Genomic DNA, 16,826 nt, shown 5'->3' on the forward strand with positions numbered 1-16,826 from the left:
CACTGCAAGTACACATGCACATTTTAAAACTACAGGTAATAATCACCCCAAAATAAATAATTCTGGATTGATGCAGACAAACATGACAACAAGTATTGATAGATTATCCTCTGTTTTGCTGTTTATTTGGTTCTGAGAACTGAACGCGTTACAACAATGTGTTTCAATGAACACTTTCAAATCAGTCAAGTAAGTTATAAGGTATGGTTTTGCAAACAGTGGGCCCCTTCAAGTTCTTTAAAGAGCATAGCTGTCATAGGCGGCTGAACAACATTCACTAGAGGTTAAAGCCAAGGGGCAGTAAATAATACAGTAAACAAGCACACAACACTGATGTCTCAACTCACTTGTTCCAAAATGGGAAAGGCTTCAACTATTATGGAGACCTTCAACTTCTATAAAGCTGCATCTGCAATGAGACTCAAGGATTTTTTTGGAATGACTAGCAGGTTTTGGAGAGCCCATAACGACCATACAAGATAAAACCAATTGGTTCCTGGTATTTACATGCAACTTTGTCTATGTGGTAAAAATAAATAAATTGGTTATCCGCTTCAAGAACAATGTTTACAATGAACAATGCATGTTTCTGTTTTCTCAAAAGCTTTTCTCAAAACAAGTGAAACATATTCAAACCTGTTACTTTTAACAGTAACCTAACATTTCCCAACTATTTAATTTTGCAATTAAATCTGGGCAAGAGAACTTCTCTGAACATGCTTAACTATTTTAAGGCCATTGATATAGAACTTAAACAGAAACAATCCCTGCTATTAGTGAAGCACCCAAGAGCAAGATCTAAAACCCATGAGCTGTGTCCGCATAATGGGAATACTTTAGAACAGTTATAAAACAACACAAAGATAATCATTTGTAATAAAATACTGCAGCTGATTATAATGATACCATACAGAGGGGATGTATTCATTGGGACTACTTCAGTATACAATTTCTGGTGCTATCTAAATTCACTATACCTGTCGATACAAAAATAATATCACAACAATATCTTCCTGACCATTTTCGGGAGGTTGGGGTTAGGTAGAGAGGGGAAAACAGAAAAGGAATATCATGGGAAGACTGTCGGTAAAAGCCAAGAGGGAATCACTGTATCCATGTATTCAGAGGAAGAACAGAATAGGGGAAGAAAGAGAGTTCATTATGTATGGAAAACCTGGGTCATGCTTTTCAATAAATAGCAATAGATGTGAAAGCATAGGATATATCAATTCTATATATATTATATATCAGACAAATGATCTATCGTTGTGAAAAGATGAGAGATTATTGGCAAATAGGAGGGAGGGTTACATGATGACTGGTAAGAGAGGCATGGACAGTGTCGGTCAGGGAGCAATGATAAACATGACTACATGGGGAAAGATAGGAGAGAGCCTAGGTCAAACAGTAAGTAGTGCAATGAAGTCCAGATGTTAAACGATATGGTGAGAGATGTCAATCAGAGGGTGGGTGGTCAGTCATGGGTGAAAAGCACAGGTGAACTGTCAGGCTGTGGGGTCATAAAGTTCGACACCAGATGAGGGCAGGTGCAAATGTCCACTGGTCACACTGGGAAGCAGAGAGAGGTCTGGTAGATTGTTGAGACGAGTACGCAGCTCCTTCCGTACCTGGGTCACCCGTGCCAGCTTGCGCTTGTACTCCTGAAACAAGAGTAGGTATGAAGAGTGATGTGATATGTTTTGTAAAACATACTTCGAGTGGGATAAACTGTTCAATTATTAGACACAACCTTTTAGCACAATGGTTAGGGAAAGGGAGGGTTTACAAAGTAATTTGGGCACATCAGAGTAAACTGATGACATTCAATCATTTTGGTTTGATTGTGAAGTCCTATTTACTTTAAGTGGCAAACAGAACATATTAAAGTATAGATAAGTGAGTGAAAACTGTGCTGTGCATTCTTTCTCCATGGTTTTATATTACTAGTTTGTGTTAGGAATTGTTTCTTGAACTGAAAACCACCCCCCTACATCAACCTCTCACATCAGGATCACAGCTTTTATGGCAAAGGAAATATTTCTGAAATAACCTTCCTATAGCCATTCTGGCATTCGTTGTGAGCTATGAAATCCTTCCATTAAATTTGAAGTGACAGAAACTAGTGTTTGATCCAGTCATGTATTTACTACAGCGAAAAACCAAGGTGTTTCTCCTTACTGACTATTTTTAAGTCAGTTTAACTCAAACTATTCAAATATATGCAAATTGAGCATTAAATCAGTCAAATTAGTGTGGGATAAATTCATCCTAGGCAAGTCAAGGATATGTTAAGGCCTGTAACAAAGGCCCAGTTTGAAAACAACCCCTTAACTGAAGTGTATGACTCCCCTGCACAACTGGGTAAAAACTAGGTCAACCCCTATCCTCAGAGTGGAAGAGTAAAACTACCCACAAACAATGACTGTTTATACAGGCAAGCCCAATTCTGATATTTTTCAATTATTGGTCTTCTGACCAATCAGATCAGCTCTGAAAGAGCTCTGATTGGTCTAAAAACCAATTAGAGGAAAATAACAGAATTTGACTGCCAGTGTAAACAGCCATGGTAAGTCAGAAAATAGCCATAGACAATAGTCCTGACACAAAGAGGCATGTTTAGAGAAAGGTGGTAGGCAACTCAAGTCCTGGGGAGCTGCAGCATTCAGCTTTTTATTCCAGGCCGGCTCTTAACACCCGATTAAAGAAAATTGTCTAGGGGTGACCCAGTATTAGTGATTGTGTGTTAGTGCTGGGCTGCAACAAAAGCCTACACCTACTACAGCCTTCTAGGGCAAGTGGCCCATACCTGGTTTAGGGGCTTGACAATTCAAATTGAGAAAACCAAAGGCTAGTATAAATGGTCAATGAACACAATATACACCTGCTGAACATGCCCATTTCAGACACTTTCACTACCCCAGTATGAGTAAGAGTGTTATAACCTAACACTAACCACAACTAAATATACTTAAAATAAATATTTGAGCCCGTCTGTCATTACTTTGTGCATGGAGTAGAACTTTTAAACGGCATTCAATCCAATTTCTCTGGTCTACTTTGTTGAAGCTATGACCTCAATGGCTATTTCCAATGTAAAGTATTTGGTTTGGATATACAAAAATGTCATGTGTATGCGATAACATAACAGGTGAAGTTGAGCGTTATGCTTAAGAGTTGAATTTATTATTTAATACCATAAGTCAAGAGGTCTATCAAATAGGACTGGAGTCATTCAACCCACCACCACCAATATGCACACAAGTAAAGGCAAATAACAGCACTCAGATTCATTTTTATTCTCTTTTTTTTTCTTTATTACAAGAGATTTGTTGAACTGCAGATACATTGACCAGAATACTTGATCTTGCCGACTTCCTGTGGGTAAAGGCTGGACAGTTATGCATTCAGCAATTGCAAAAACACACATTTTACCTCCACTGTGTATTAGAATCCAATGGCAATAGATTGTAGTTCTGCAAGTAATGGGGTGAGAGATGTCATCTTCGCTAAAGCATGGTGGGCCTGTACTAATCATGTGAATGACAGCACTGGAAAGTGGAGGCATAACGACTTGAATCGTAACTTAAGGTAAACATCTAACTCAAACTGTTGTGCAAATCTCCCACTGACATCAATTCAGGATTAGAATGACCGTTCCAGTTAAGCGTGCATCTCAAGTTTGGACATGGCCAAATAAAAATATTTCTCCCATCAAAGTTTTACTCCGTAAGGGACAGATCATTATACTTCAGAAGTGTTGCTTGTGGCAAAATGTGAGTAGTCCACAGTCTATTCAATTGGAGACATTCAAAAGGCTGAGGGGATACAGGACACAAACTGAGGAAAAAGCCTGCTACAAAAACAGAACGTGAGAGAGACAGAATGAAGCTGGAGAATGACAAGAGTAGTGAAAAAATAAAGGTGATGATTTACGCACTTCTAGTTTCTGCTCGTTCTGGGCCAGGCCATCCCTCTGGCTGTGTAGAAACAGGGTGAGCATGCGTGTGAGCTGCCGCCGGTCATCGACCTCTGCCGCTAAACGTCCGCTGTTGTCTGCCAGCAACAAGCAAGCCTCCTCCACCAGCCTGGACAGGCGCTCGCCCTGCTCTTTATCTGAGACAGGGAGGAGAGAACGCTTTCACTTCAGCTGAATGGGTTAATTGCGACAAGTGAGTGTCTCCAATGATGACAAACGATATCAAGCACTGACAGGGTGGTTGTAATGAGCATTTAGGTAAATCGGGTGAGGACTTAAGAGCCTTGTTAAATCTCCAACCAAACAGCCCTTTGTCATTTGTGGCAAAGAACTTAACGTTTTTCCTAATTTTGCTACATTACAGCTTTATTCTAAAAGTGGATTAAATATTTTCTTCCCCTTATCTACACACCTTAATGACTACGTGAAAACAGGTTTAGAAATGAATTACAAATAAAACTTAAATATCTTAATTACATAAGTATTGAGACATTTGCTATGAGACTCAATTTACCTCAGGTGCATCTTGTTTCCATTGTATCTTTATTTAACTAGGAAAGTCAGTTAAGAACAAATTATTATTTTCAATGACGGCCTAGGAACAGTGTTCAGGGGCAGAAAGACAGATTTGTACCTAGTCAGCCCGGGGATTCGATATTGCAACCTTTCGGTTAGTAATCCAACGCTCTAACCACTAGGCTACCTGCCGCCCCATTGATCATCCTTGAGATGTTTCTACAGCTTGATTGGAGTTAGGGTTGCACATTTTGGGGAATATCCAGAGGTGGTAACTTTCCATGGCAAAGTATGGGAATTAATATTAATACCATTTAAAAATGATGATTTTTTTTGCATTGGATATATTTACCATATATGGAGACAAACATTTTACCTGAAGGGGACAGTTGCAAATGATTAAATCCTTCCAATAGAGAAAAAAAAAAGTTGTTACAAATTGAACTTTAATTAAATGAGTAGACTCTTCACATGGGATGATTTCCCTGAATAAAATACAATTTTGAATGATCCATCGCAACTCCAAAGTATTTTTAACATCTGTAAAATGATAGTTTAGAAACAAAAGCTTTGGTTGTCTTCCATGTCTTCGCCCTGGACCTCAATGTCCACCTCTTCAACATCAGACTGAGGCCTCATGTCCCTTTCCAACCTTGAGGGTGGCTCATTGTCAAGCTCAAAAAGCCTCAAATTTGCCTGGATGGCCACCGATTTTTCAACCCTTGTACTGGTCAGCCTGTTGCGTGCTTTGGTGTGTTCCCAAACAAGGACCAGTTGCGCTCTGAGGCGGCTGATGTTGGTGGGATTCAGAGTATGATAAGTGGCAACAGGGGAAAGAGCCTCAGATCCACAAAGTCCTTTCCACCAGGTGGCTGATGAGATATGTTTGCACGACTGCCATATTGCATCTCCATCCCACAGCCCTTGCTTGGAAATGTACTTCGCCAGACTGCCAAGAACCTTGGCCTGTGGCGAGACATGGTAGTGATGACACCATAGGCATTGTTGATCTCTGCAACAGACAGGAGGATGCTCGTGCCAGCACACTTAGGGTCCAACACAAACACTGTGGCATGTATAGGCTTCAGGCAGAAGTCTTCACACTTTTTTAAATGTATTTCAGAACTGCAGTTCTCTGCTTGGACCAACATTGAAGTGGGCAGGGCAGTTCAGATTTCTCTTACATCTGTAAGCAGAGTCTGAAAATCAGACAGGATGAGAGAAAAAAAATCTTCCAATACACATTGCCTGTGAGCAGAGGTGAGTTGCATACACAGCTTTAGCAAGACATTCATCAGCATTTCTCTGACTACGTACCTCTTGAGTTAAACAAAAACAACTTTGATTCCAGGAGGACCATAAGCTGTTGCTATTGATAAAGTGTCTGATTCATCATTTTCACCTCGAATAGAAGTAAAGGGACTTTTTCCAGAGGTTGCTTGTTGTGAGCGCTGAGGGAACTTTATGCACTTGGCCAGATGATTCTGCGTCTTTGTTGCATTCTTCACAGTATTTGCAAATGTTCATAGCTTTTCCTCCTACATTAGCTGCAGTGAAATGTCTCGACACATCAGATCGTGCCAGTGGCATTTTCCTGTAAAGATAAGGGGGGAGAATGAGAAAAAAACAAAAACAATTCCATGTACAGATATATAGTTAGGCAGTTAGATTAAACAACTCCTTTGTAAGATGGATGTTCCAAATTAAACATGTATGGAAACAGGTGAATTAACACTCAGTTAGCAGGCTCACGCAAGCTAAAACCCACAAGGTAGCAAAAACTAACCAGCAGAAAATATTTAAACACACTTTGCTATAGGCTACTATTTACATTTTTTTTTTTTTTTTTTTTAATCTAGTCTTAAAATATATTCACCTCTCCCAGTATTGTAATCAAAACTTACCAGAAAGCAGGTAGTCCTTGGCACAGAGTGTAGTGTGGGCTCAATAGCATCTCATTAGTGTGCAAGATCTTGAGAATCAGCTGTACATGATGGAAGAGAGCACTGTGCATGCAGAGGGTTGCAATTCCATTGAATTGGGGATAGTTTAACTAAAATAAGCCACAACTAGAATTGCCTTGTGTATCCCACTTCTGATTAATTAAAACAAAATTCCCTAAACTTCAAGGAAAGCTTCCGGAAATTTAACAGCGTTTCCGACAATTTGCAACCCAAATTGGAGTCCACCTGTAGTAAATTAAATTGATTGGACATGATTTGGCAAGGCACACCTGTCTATATAAAGGTCCCCCAATTGACAGTTCATGCCAGAGAAAAAACCAAGCCATGAGGTAGAAGGAATTGTCCGTAGAGTGCCGAGACAGGATTGTGTCAGGGCACAGATCTGGGGAAGGGTACCAAAAAAATGTATTCAGCATATAAGGTCCAAGAACAGTGGCCCCCATTCTTAAATTGAAGTTTAGAACCACCAAGAATCTTCCTAGAGCTGGCCTCCCAGCCAAAATGAGCAATCGGGGGAGAAGGGCCTTGGTTAGGGAGGTGACCAAAAACCAGACGTTCACTGACAGAGGTCCAGAGTTCATCTGGTGATGGGAGAAACATCCAGAAAGACAACCATCTCTGCAGTACTCCACCCATCAAGCATATTTGGTATAGTGGCCAGACAGAAGCCACTCTTCACTAAAAAAAGGCACATGACAGCCCACTTGGAGTTTGCCAAAAGGTACCTAAAGGACTCTCAGACCATGAGAAACAAGATTCTCTGGTCTGATGAAACCAAGATTGAACTCTTTGGCCTGTATGCCAAGCGTCACATCTGGAAGAAACCTGGCACCATCCCCACGGTGAAGCATGGTGGCAGCATCATGCTATGGGGATGTTTTTCATCGGCAGGGACTGGGAGACTAGTCAGGATCGAGGGAAAGATGAACGGAGCAAAGTTGAGATCCTTGATGAAGTCCTGAGTGCTCTGGAGCAGGTTCACCTTCCAACAGGACAACAACCCTAAGCAAAGACAATGCAGCATTGGCTTCGGGACACGTCTCTGAATGTCCGAGTGGCACAGTCAAAGCCCGGACTTGAACCCGATCGAACATCTCTGGAGAGACCTGAAAAGAGATGTGCAGAAACGCTCCCCATCCAACCTGAGCTTGAGAGTTTCTACAGAGGAGAATGGGAGAAACTCCCAAAATACAGGTGTGACAAGCTTGTAGCAGTAACCGGAAGGTTGCAAGTTCAAACCCCCGAGCTGACAAGGTACAAATCTGTCATTCTGCCCATGAACAGGCAGTTAACCCACTGTTCCTAGGCTGTCATTGAAAATAAGAATTTGTTCTTAAATGACTAAATAAATGAAGGTAAAAATAAAATCATACTCAAGACTGTAATCGCTGTCAAAGGTGCTTCAACAAAGTACTGAGTAAAGGGTCTGAATACTAATGGGATATTTATAAAACATCCAAAAACCTGTTTTTGCATTGTCACGATGAGAGATTGATGGGGGGGAACAATTTAGTCAATTTTAGAATACGGCTGTAATGTGACAAAATGTGGAAAAAGTCAAGGGGCCTAAATACTTTCCAAATGTACTGTATGTGATTGAGAACCTTGCTAATTGTAGGGCCAACTAATATATTGTTTAACTGTTGAACTGACTAAGTATGGTTTATGTGTAGCATGGCGTCTGTCGTAGATTTCAGAAGACACTAACACGTTCCCCGAAACATCAAAAACAACTAGGGCACTTGCAGGGGTCAGCACAGCAGTAGTGCAACGGCCAAGCCACACTCTGGAGTAGAACCACACCCCCAGTGGCACTAGGGAGCATTCCGCAGGGCTGACTGTAGCTGGTGCAAGAGTGTGGGATAGAAGTGTATGCCAGGGCCCACCTGTGATCCTGTGCAGTAGTGACGTGTCCAGCACCTCAGCAGGCAGGCAGGAGATCCGCTGACACAGCGCCGAGTCCCCAGTGGCGGAATTCTCCAGTTCCTGCAGGGCCCGGATTAACTCTGCCGTCTGAGAGTGAGGGGTAGAAAAAGAGGGAAGGGGGAGAGTGAGGAAGAATGGGAGAAGAGAAGGAAGAAATGACAGATGGGGACAGACTCCCACATTGCAGTTAGAAAGCAGGCCAAACATCCGAGAAAATAACAAAGAAACTTCTTAACGCCATGCGGATACAAAAAAAACAAAAAACATAAAGTGGGATACAAAGAGGTAAATGCAACAACAGAAAGAACCTCAGATCGGTTGAATGAACATAGCCATTAAACAGCCCACTCACAGTCCACGCCACCCCCCCTGTGAGGTGTTGGGTTGGCCTGTACCTGTGGGGGCTCTGCTGGGGAGCTCCGGGAGGCCATGTCCTGGTCATCCAGTTGAATTTCCTCATACGGCCTCTTCTTGGCCTTCTCTCCCACTGTGGAACATTGATACAGGGTGAGCGCTCATGTGAAGATGACAACATACTGATATGAATACTATGTCACATCCTTTGACACTGGCCATGTCTGAATACACATACTTCCGTCCGAGTAGGCCAATTGAGTACGCTATAAAAAAAAGTCTAACAGAACACAACATTGAAAATCTAGTATAAATTCAGTCACTCATTTCAGCTGAACAATAAGATACAGGGATGCGCTGCAGAAATCAACACCTCCAGGAACTTCTCATTTCCAGTAAAAAAATTACATACATACACAATGGGAATTTTCTAAAATCAAGTGTTTTAAAATGCCATGATGTTCTACCTATTTCATCTAGTAGAATTTGACACACTTTTCCACAATGCATTGGAAGAGTTGGGCTGCCCTAGTGCTTGACGACTTGAAGAGAACTGAGGCTTAATAACAAAAACTAGGCTAGAGGCAGACTAGGCTAGAGGCAGACTGAGTCGGCCTATAACTCAATTCCTATTCTATTCAGAGTTTAGAGAAATGAACCAGATTGGAAGTGAGCTATTATCAGGCTGGTTAACGCAATGCACGTCTGTCAAAATGGGGGATCCACCCCCACTTAGCACTGCCCCTCATTAAGGATCCCTCTACTTTCCACCGTTCATCTTGCTCTCGATCCCGACTAGTCTCCCAGTCCCTCGCGCTGAAAAACATCCAAAGCATGCTGCTGCCTGCCACCAATACCACACTTTACTGTAGGGATGATGCCAGGTTTCCTCCAGACATGACACTTGGCAATCAGGCCAAAGAGTTCAATCTTGGTTTCATCAGACCAGAGAATCTTGTTTCTCATGGTCTGAGAGTCCTTCAGGTGCCTTTTGGCTAAATCCAAGCGGGCTGTCATGTGCCTTTTACTGATGAGATTCTTCCATCTGGCCACTACCATAAGGGTCGGATGGGTGGAGTGCTGCAGAGATGGGAGAAACGTCCACAAGGACAACCATCTCCACAGGAACTCTAGAGCTCTGTCAGATTGCCGATCGGGTACTGGGTCACCTCCCTGACCAAGGACCTTCTCCACTGATTGCTTAGTTTGGCCAGGCAGCGAGCTCTTGGAAGAGTCTTGGTGGTTCCAAACTTCTTCCATGTAAGAATGATGGAGGCCACGGTGTTCTTGAGGACTTTCAATGCTGCAGGCATTTTTGGTACCCTTCCCCAGATCTGTGACACAATCCTGTCTTGGAGGTCTACGAACAATTCCTTCGACCTCATGGCTTGGTTTTTGCTCTGACATGCTTTGTCAACTGTGGGACGTTATATAGACAAGTGTGTGCCTTTCCAAATAATGTACAATCAATTGAATTTACCACAGGTGCTCCAATCAGGTTGTAGAAACATCAAGTATCAATGGAAACAGGACGCACCTAAGCGCAATTTCAAGTCTCATAGCAAAGGGTCTGAACACCTAAGGTATCTGTTAAAAAATGTTTTTAAATTACATCAATTAAAAAAAGTGCAAAAATTGTGTATAGACATGAAAATAATATTTAAACCATTTTAGAATAAGGCTGCAATGTAACAAAATGTAGAAAATGTGAAGGAGTCTGAATACATGTTTTCAGATCAGAGTACATGGAAGAGGCCAGGACAAGGAAGACACTTAAGACTATGAACACACCCGAGGTGTCCGTTAGTTAGGAGGGTACTTACGCAGAACGTGTGAGAGCTGGTCCAGCAGGTTGTTCTCATACACCGCTCTCTCCTGCCAGATTGACAGAACCCGGCCCAGCTGTTTCTTACATCCATCCTCTCCATCCCTGCACACACACATCCAATTACCATCAGAAGGCTCATGTGACAATTTTTTTTATTTTACCTTTATTTAACTAGGCAAGTCAGTTAAGAACAAATTCTTATTTTAAATGACTGCTTAGGAACAGTGGGTTAACTGCCTGTTCAGGGGCAGAAAGACAGATGTGTACCTTGTGAGCTCGGGGATTTGAACTTGCAACCTTCCGGTTACTAGTCCAACGCTCTAACCACTAGGCTACCCTGCTGCCAACCACGACAATAACTAAAACAGCGGGAGCCAGGTTTGATTCTCACCTGGACACGTGTTTGAAGGAATCAACGATGACAGGAGCAAAGTCCTGGGTGAACTCGGGTCCTTTCTTCTTGCTGTTCTGGATGACATCGTTGGCAAGGTAGAGGAAGGTGAGCTTCCTGGATACCTTGGCTGCAGACAGATCACAGTCAAGTGTGGGAAACAGTCAAAGCAGAGTGATCTTACACAAAGCAACAGAGGCAAGTGTCAAATGCTCCTGCTGGGTTTCAAATCAGGATACCTTTATCCCTTATTTTACCAGGCAAGTTGAAAGAACACATTGTCATTTAGAGCAAGGACCGGTGGAATAGTTACAGGGGAGAGGACGACTCAGGCAGACTACACATGACTAACTTAGAACCCAGTTAGTCAGCCTGTGTTGTGTTATGACCTAACAGCAGAACAGTATGACGCTGCATATTCAAGCCAAAACTCCACTGCCCATACATCATTATGCAGTTGACAAACAGGTGTTATGTAACTCTATTGTAGGAAGTGGATCTGCCTTTAGGGTTTCTCCCCCTGAGCGATCAGCCGAAGTAAACAAAAAGCTGGACATGCTTTGGTTTATGACTTCAAGCCTATCAACTACCGAGATGAGGCTGGTGTAACCGAAGTGAAATGGCTGGCTAGTTAACACGCGCTAACTAGAGGGACGGAAGCTATACTGTTACACTGGCAATACTAAAGTGCCTATAAGAACATCCAATAGTCAAAGGTTAATGAAATACAAATGGTATAGAGGGAAATAGTCCTATAATAACTACAACCTAAAACTTCTTACCTGGGAATATTGAAGACTCATGTTAAAAGGAACCACCAGCTTTCATATGTTCTCATGTTCTGAGCAAGGAACTGAAACTTTAGCTTTTTCACATGGCACTTTTACTTTCTCCAACACTTTGTTTTTGCATTATTTAAAACAAATTGAACATGTTTAATGTAAATGTAATGTTTCATTATTTACTTGAGGCTAAATTGATTTTATTTATGTATTTTATTAAGTTAAAATTAAATAGTTCATTCAGTATTGTTGTAATTACAAATCAACCGATTAATCGGTATCAGCTTTTTTTTTTGGTCCTCCAATAAATCGGTATCGGCGTTGAAAAAAATAAATCATAATCGGTCGACCTCTAGTACACAGCACAAAAGACTTTGTAGCCATTCATAAAGACTTGAAGCCAGAGCTAACCCTGTGACATTGTTAGTGAACTCATTCAAAACACAAATGACAAAAGAAAGTTATGACAGAAACCTACAAAAATGAGAGCACAACTAACCATGAGTAGACTACAGGCAGGGCAATGCTAAGACATCAGATGCTATTCCCAGTCCACAGAAGTATGAGCAGCTCCCAAAATACCGAGGCCCAAATGGGATATCATTGGGTTCTTTTAACCAAACGAAAAAACAGACCGCATCAAATACCACAAAAGCTCAGATTTGTATTTAGGCAGTAGGCTTTAAAACGAGAGACATCTACAAGTATCAGTAGGCAATGTCATACACAATGCAGATTGTCCCCTTCCCAAACACATTTTACATAACATCTCATCAATTTCACATGGCAAAAGACCAAAATAATTAGCCACCCTACAGCTGAATGTGGCAGTCATTGAATACCTGTGGGAACCTGTTGTAATCATTGAGACCTTGTGGTAGTGTAGTGTAAGAAAACCTTTAAAAAAATACAAGTTCCATTGGTGTTTCCGTGTAATTTTATTGTGAACATTCCTTGGCAAAGCAGGCTAATTCCAGTCAACTTATTTCAGATATAGCCCATCACTCATGTGCAGTGATGTGATGCAGAGATACATTTTTGGAAAACGTTTCATAAGAGGCACTTTGCAATCATTTTGAACAGATGCATGAAGCATATAGGCTATAACCTACCACTTGATCGCCATTCCACAAGTTATTGGATGAAGGGGTCTTCTGTACAGGGGAGTTTAGTTCATGTCTTAACATTAAAGTGCAGCGCCTGAGGTACGGTTTTGGAAGCATAAGGACCCGATCTTTCATATCAGCGAGAAATAACAATTTAATCTAAAATTAGATTGATACACACCTTCATAGGGTTAGTGTTCCCACACAGCCATGTCACAGCGAGTGTTAACGGAAAACCGAGGGATTAAATAGCACACTGATCACCTGTGAGAAACATGCTGCAACTGAAAAATACATTTGGCTGCAACCGCGATAAAAGGTGGTTAAAACAATGAGTTTGTACAATTATTTTGATGTGATGAAAGCAAAAAGGGGACTTGCACTGAATAAACAACAATTTCAAAGATTTTACTGGTTTTAGGACTCAAATGAGTAGCGAGCTAATAGTTACTGCATTCTCATTCACTATCAGAGCAATCACTCCAATGACCCAACTTTGAGATATAGGGAATTTATAAAGTATTCATATCCCTCGACGTACAGCCCAAATTCAAAGTGGATTTTTATTCCCACCCATCAAACACATACAAAATAACCCATAATCACAGTTTAAACAAGATTCTGTTGTCCGAGACAAATTGCACTCCTTGGCCTGAATGCAAATCTGTGTAAAGAAGATTCCCCTTCCCCACCGCTCCCCATCTAAATTCAGAGTCTGAGTAAATATGCAAGGAAGACCGTTGAAATCATCGAATCCAATTCTGCAAAGCTGATTCATACCCAAGACGACTCAAAGCTGTAATCACTGCCAAATTTGCTTCTACAAAATACTGACTCAGGGGTGTGAATACTTGAGAAATCAGACATTTCTGAATTTAATGTAATACATTTGCTACAATCTATTTGGGATTCAGGCTGTAACAAGAAGATGTGGAATAATTCAAAGGGAATACTTTCTGAAGGCACTGTATTAACTAGGCAGGTAACTAAATTGCAACTTCATAAAGGACTCGAGGTACCTAGCTAGCCGCTGGCTGGCTTGACTGGGGCCTCGTGCCAGTCCTGTTGTCCATTCCAGCAATACCTTAGCAGGTTGATTGTTCACCGACTATCCCCAAGTACCCTTCCGGGGAGCTAGAACTAACGTTAAACGTAAAGTTTGATAACTAGCTTGTTAGCAAGCCTTTATTTGCACTTAATTAAGTAACTACTGTAAGCTAGCTACACAATTGACAAACAAGTTAGCTGGTAAGTAAAGTATCCAACCGCCAGTAGCTGACAAATTTACGTTATTTAGATTAGATCAATTGATGACACGGTTAGTAGATTGTGATGCAGCCGACGACATTTGGTGTTTGTTTACTTGCAACGGTTAGCCATCTAGCTAGCTAAGTTGCTAACATTGCTTGTTCAGCTAACAGTAGCTAGCTAAAAAGCTTGCAAGCTAGCTAACCTTCGCAATTGTTCGTTAACATGTTAGCTAACTACACTTGATATGCATGACTACACGGTCATATCTAAATAGAAGATACATGTTAATATTGATGAACATACTTCACCTAACTAACTAACATTACCTTTTTTCAATTCGTTGAACCAAACGTTGACGATGGTCTTCGAGTGTTTTCTATGATGGATAAGCCAAAGTGACAGTGTCTGAACACTTTGTTGGGAGTTGCTAAGCTCCGATAGTTTCTTCTCCAACGCTGCCTCTGAAAAAGCTGACATGTCGACGACTTTTGGGGAAAACAAATATTGGATGCTAGCTAGGGCCTACAGCTAGCTAAATTAGCAATTGGGCTAGCACGCGATATGCTTGTGCAAACGCTGCAGCCCTGCAAGTGTGTACGAACGGAGGCAGGGTCACTTTACCCTCTCTATTTACGTGCACGTCTGTTTCTGTATTTTTAAAAATCCATCCCTGCAAGTGTACGGACAGAGGTAGGGTCACTTTGTCTCCTTTATTTCCGTGCACGTATGTTTCTGTGTTTCCATTGGTTCATTCTAGAATGAAGGCGGGATGTGGCTTGTAAAACATACCAAGTTGCATTATTTTTACATTCTCGTAACAATCTCATGAACTGTGTTAGCAGCCTGATCTCATGGACTAGACATATCATAGTAAACGTAATTCCGGGATACCAATTAGTCTCAAATGTTATGTTTGGTATGGTTACAAAACACAGCAAATTACTTTTAACCCCTCTGTCTGTAAAGTTCAAGATATGGCTTGGAACTTGGAAATCAATCAATCTACCATCGTTAATACAATGGAAATATCTAATGATTTATTATTTAAGTATTAAAAGTGTGTGGGCTACAGAGAGAAATAAAATGGTGCAGTTTCAGGCCATGTAGCAGAAAGTGATGCGGGCATTGAAGATGGGTGTGTGTGCTAGTGGATCAAGGCAGTTGTGATATAGTTGATGTTTGAATGATGTTGTCGTTTGTGTGTATTTTTTGTATATTTTATCAAACATAAAATAAAAAGTATAACAAGACAAAGGGTTACTTAAAGGTGCAATATGCTCTGTGTAGTTGTTTTTGTCGCACTGCTTTGCTTTATCTTGGCCATGTCACAGTTGTAAATTAGAACTTGTTCTCAACTGGCCTACCTGGTTAAATAAAGGTGAAATAAAAAATTCAGAAATTGCTCTGTCATTTCCTGGTTGCAAACATTCATGTTTTTTATTTTATTTCACCTTTATTTAACCAGGTAGGCTAGTTTAGAACAAGTTCTCATTTGCAACTGCGACCTGGCCAAGATAAAGCATAGCAGTGTGAACAGACAACACAGAGTTACACATGGAGTAAACAATTAACAAGTCAATAACACAGTAGAAAAAAGAAAAAAAGAGAGAGTCTATATACATTGTGTGCAAAAGGCATGAGGAGGTAGGCGAATAATTACAATTTTGCAGATTAACACTGGAGTGATAAATGATCAGATGGTCATGTACAGGTAGAGAGAGATATTGGTGTGCAAAAGAGCAGAAAAGTAAATAAATAAAAACAGTATGGGGATGAGGTAGGTAAAAATGGGTGGGCTATTTACCGATAGACTATGTACAGCAGCAGCGATCGGTTAGCTGCTCAGATAGCAGATGTTTGAAGTTGGTGAGGGAGATAAAAGTCTCCAACTTCAGCGATTTTTGCAATTCGTTCCAGTCACAGGCAGCAGAGAACTGGAACGAAAGGCGGCCAAATGAGGTGTTGGCTTTAGGGATGATCAGTGAGATACACCTGCTGGAGCGATTGCTACAGGTGGCTGTTGCCATCGTGACCAGTGAACTGAGATAAGGCGGAGCTTTACCTAGCATGGACTTGTAGATGACCTGGAGCCAGTGGGTCTGGCGACGAATATGTAGCGAGGGCCAGCCGACTCGAGCATACAGGTCGCAGTGGTGGGTGGTATAAGGTGCTTTAGTGACAAAACGGATGGCACTGTGATAAACTGTGACAAATCAAGCAATGTATAGTGTAGAGAATCAATGTATGATCTACATCTGAAATATATATTCAATAACCAAAAATGTTTTATTTTCAACTGTTTGAAGCTGGTGAACAAAAACCAAAAGTAAAAGACACAAAAACTAAACTTAAGAACGGGAAGCATAGAAATAGGTCACATAGAACATATCTACCTCTTCTTAGACTTACTTTCAATGAGAATGACAGCTCTATAACTCACACTTCTATGTGAATTTGGTCAGGTCACCCAAAAAGTTATATGTTGCAGCTTTAAGGCAAAAACGAAAGTAGGGTGGTTGGTCGGAGTGGTTGGTTGCATATTCAAATCTCATCACGGACAACATTAACAATTGAGCTATTTAGCAACTTTGCAACTACTTACAAATGTTTTTCTATTTTGCAACTACTTAACATGTTAGCTAACCCTTCCCCTTTAACCTAACTCCTAACCCTAACCTTAACCCCGCCCTAACCCTAACTACTAGCATAGCTAACGTTAGCCACCTAGCTAA

General features: G+C 41.1%; 1 protein-coding gene across 2 annotated transcripts; it reads right to left on the reverse strand.

The window, feature by feature from the left end:
• Positions 1-99: 99 nt before the first annotated feature.
• On the reverse strand, positions 100-14,854 carry LOC118399609 (regulation of nuclear pre-mRNA domain-containing protein 1A-like). 2 transcript variants are annotated; one of them, XM_035795835.2, is made up of 7 exons: positions 14,421-14,854; positions 10,956-11,085; positions 10,560-10,666; positions 8,778-8,869; positions 8,343-8,469; positions 3,938-4,113; positions 100-1,661 (listed from the first exon to the last, which is right to left on the reverse strand). In XM_035795835.2, the coding sequence occupies exons 1-7, from the start codon at positions 14,569-14,571 to the stop codon at positions 1,506-1,508; spliced, it is 939 nt and encodes a 312-aa protein (XP_035651728.1). In that variant the 5' UTR covers positions 14,572-14,854; the 3' UTR covers positions 100-1,505. The 2 variants fall into 2 exon arrangements, with proteins under 2 accessions (XP_035651728.1, XP_035651729.1); XM_035795836.2 differs by lacking the exon at positions 100-1,661 and adding an exon at positions 3,291-3,375 and having other exon boundaries at positions 14,421-14,853.
• Positions 14,855-16,826: the final 1,972 nt, after the last annotated feature.

Source organism: Oncorhynchus keta, chromosome 20 (genome assembly GCF_023373465.1).
Source record: "Oncorhynchus keta strain PuntledgeMale-10-30-2019 chromosome 20, Oket_V2, whole genome shotgun sequence".
NCBI classification, from domain to species: domain Eukaryota; kingdom Metazoa; phylum Chordata; class Actinopteri; order Salmoniformes; family Salmonidae; genus Oncorhynchus; species Oncorhynchus keta.

Bases quoted from the DNA above. Each gene is read 5' to 3' on its own strand.
- LOC118399609 (XM_035795835.2), bottom strand. From the start codon at position 14,571: ATGTCAGCTTTTTCAGAGGCAGCGTTGGAGAAGAAACTATCGGAGCTT. The intron at 8,870-10,559 runs GTAAGTACCCTC...AATGTTCCACAG, and splicing joins CCAGCTCTCACACGTTCTGC to TGGGAGAGAAGGCCAAGAAG. The intron at 8,470-8,777 runs GTACAGGCCAAC...CCTCACTCTCAG, and splicing joins CCCCAGCAGAGCCCCCACAG to ACGGCAGAGTTAATCCGGGC.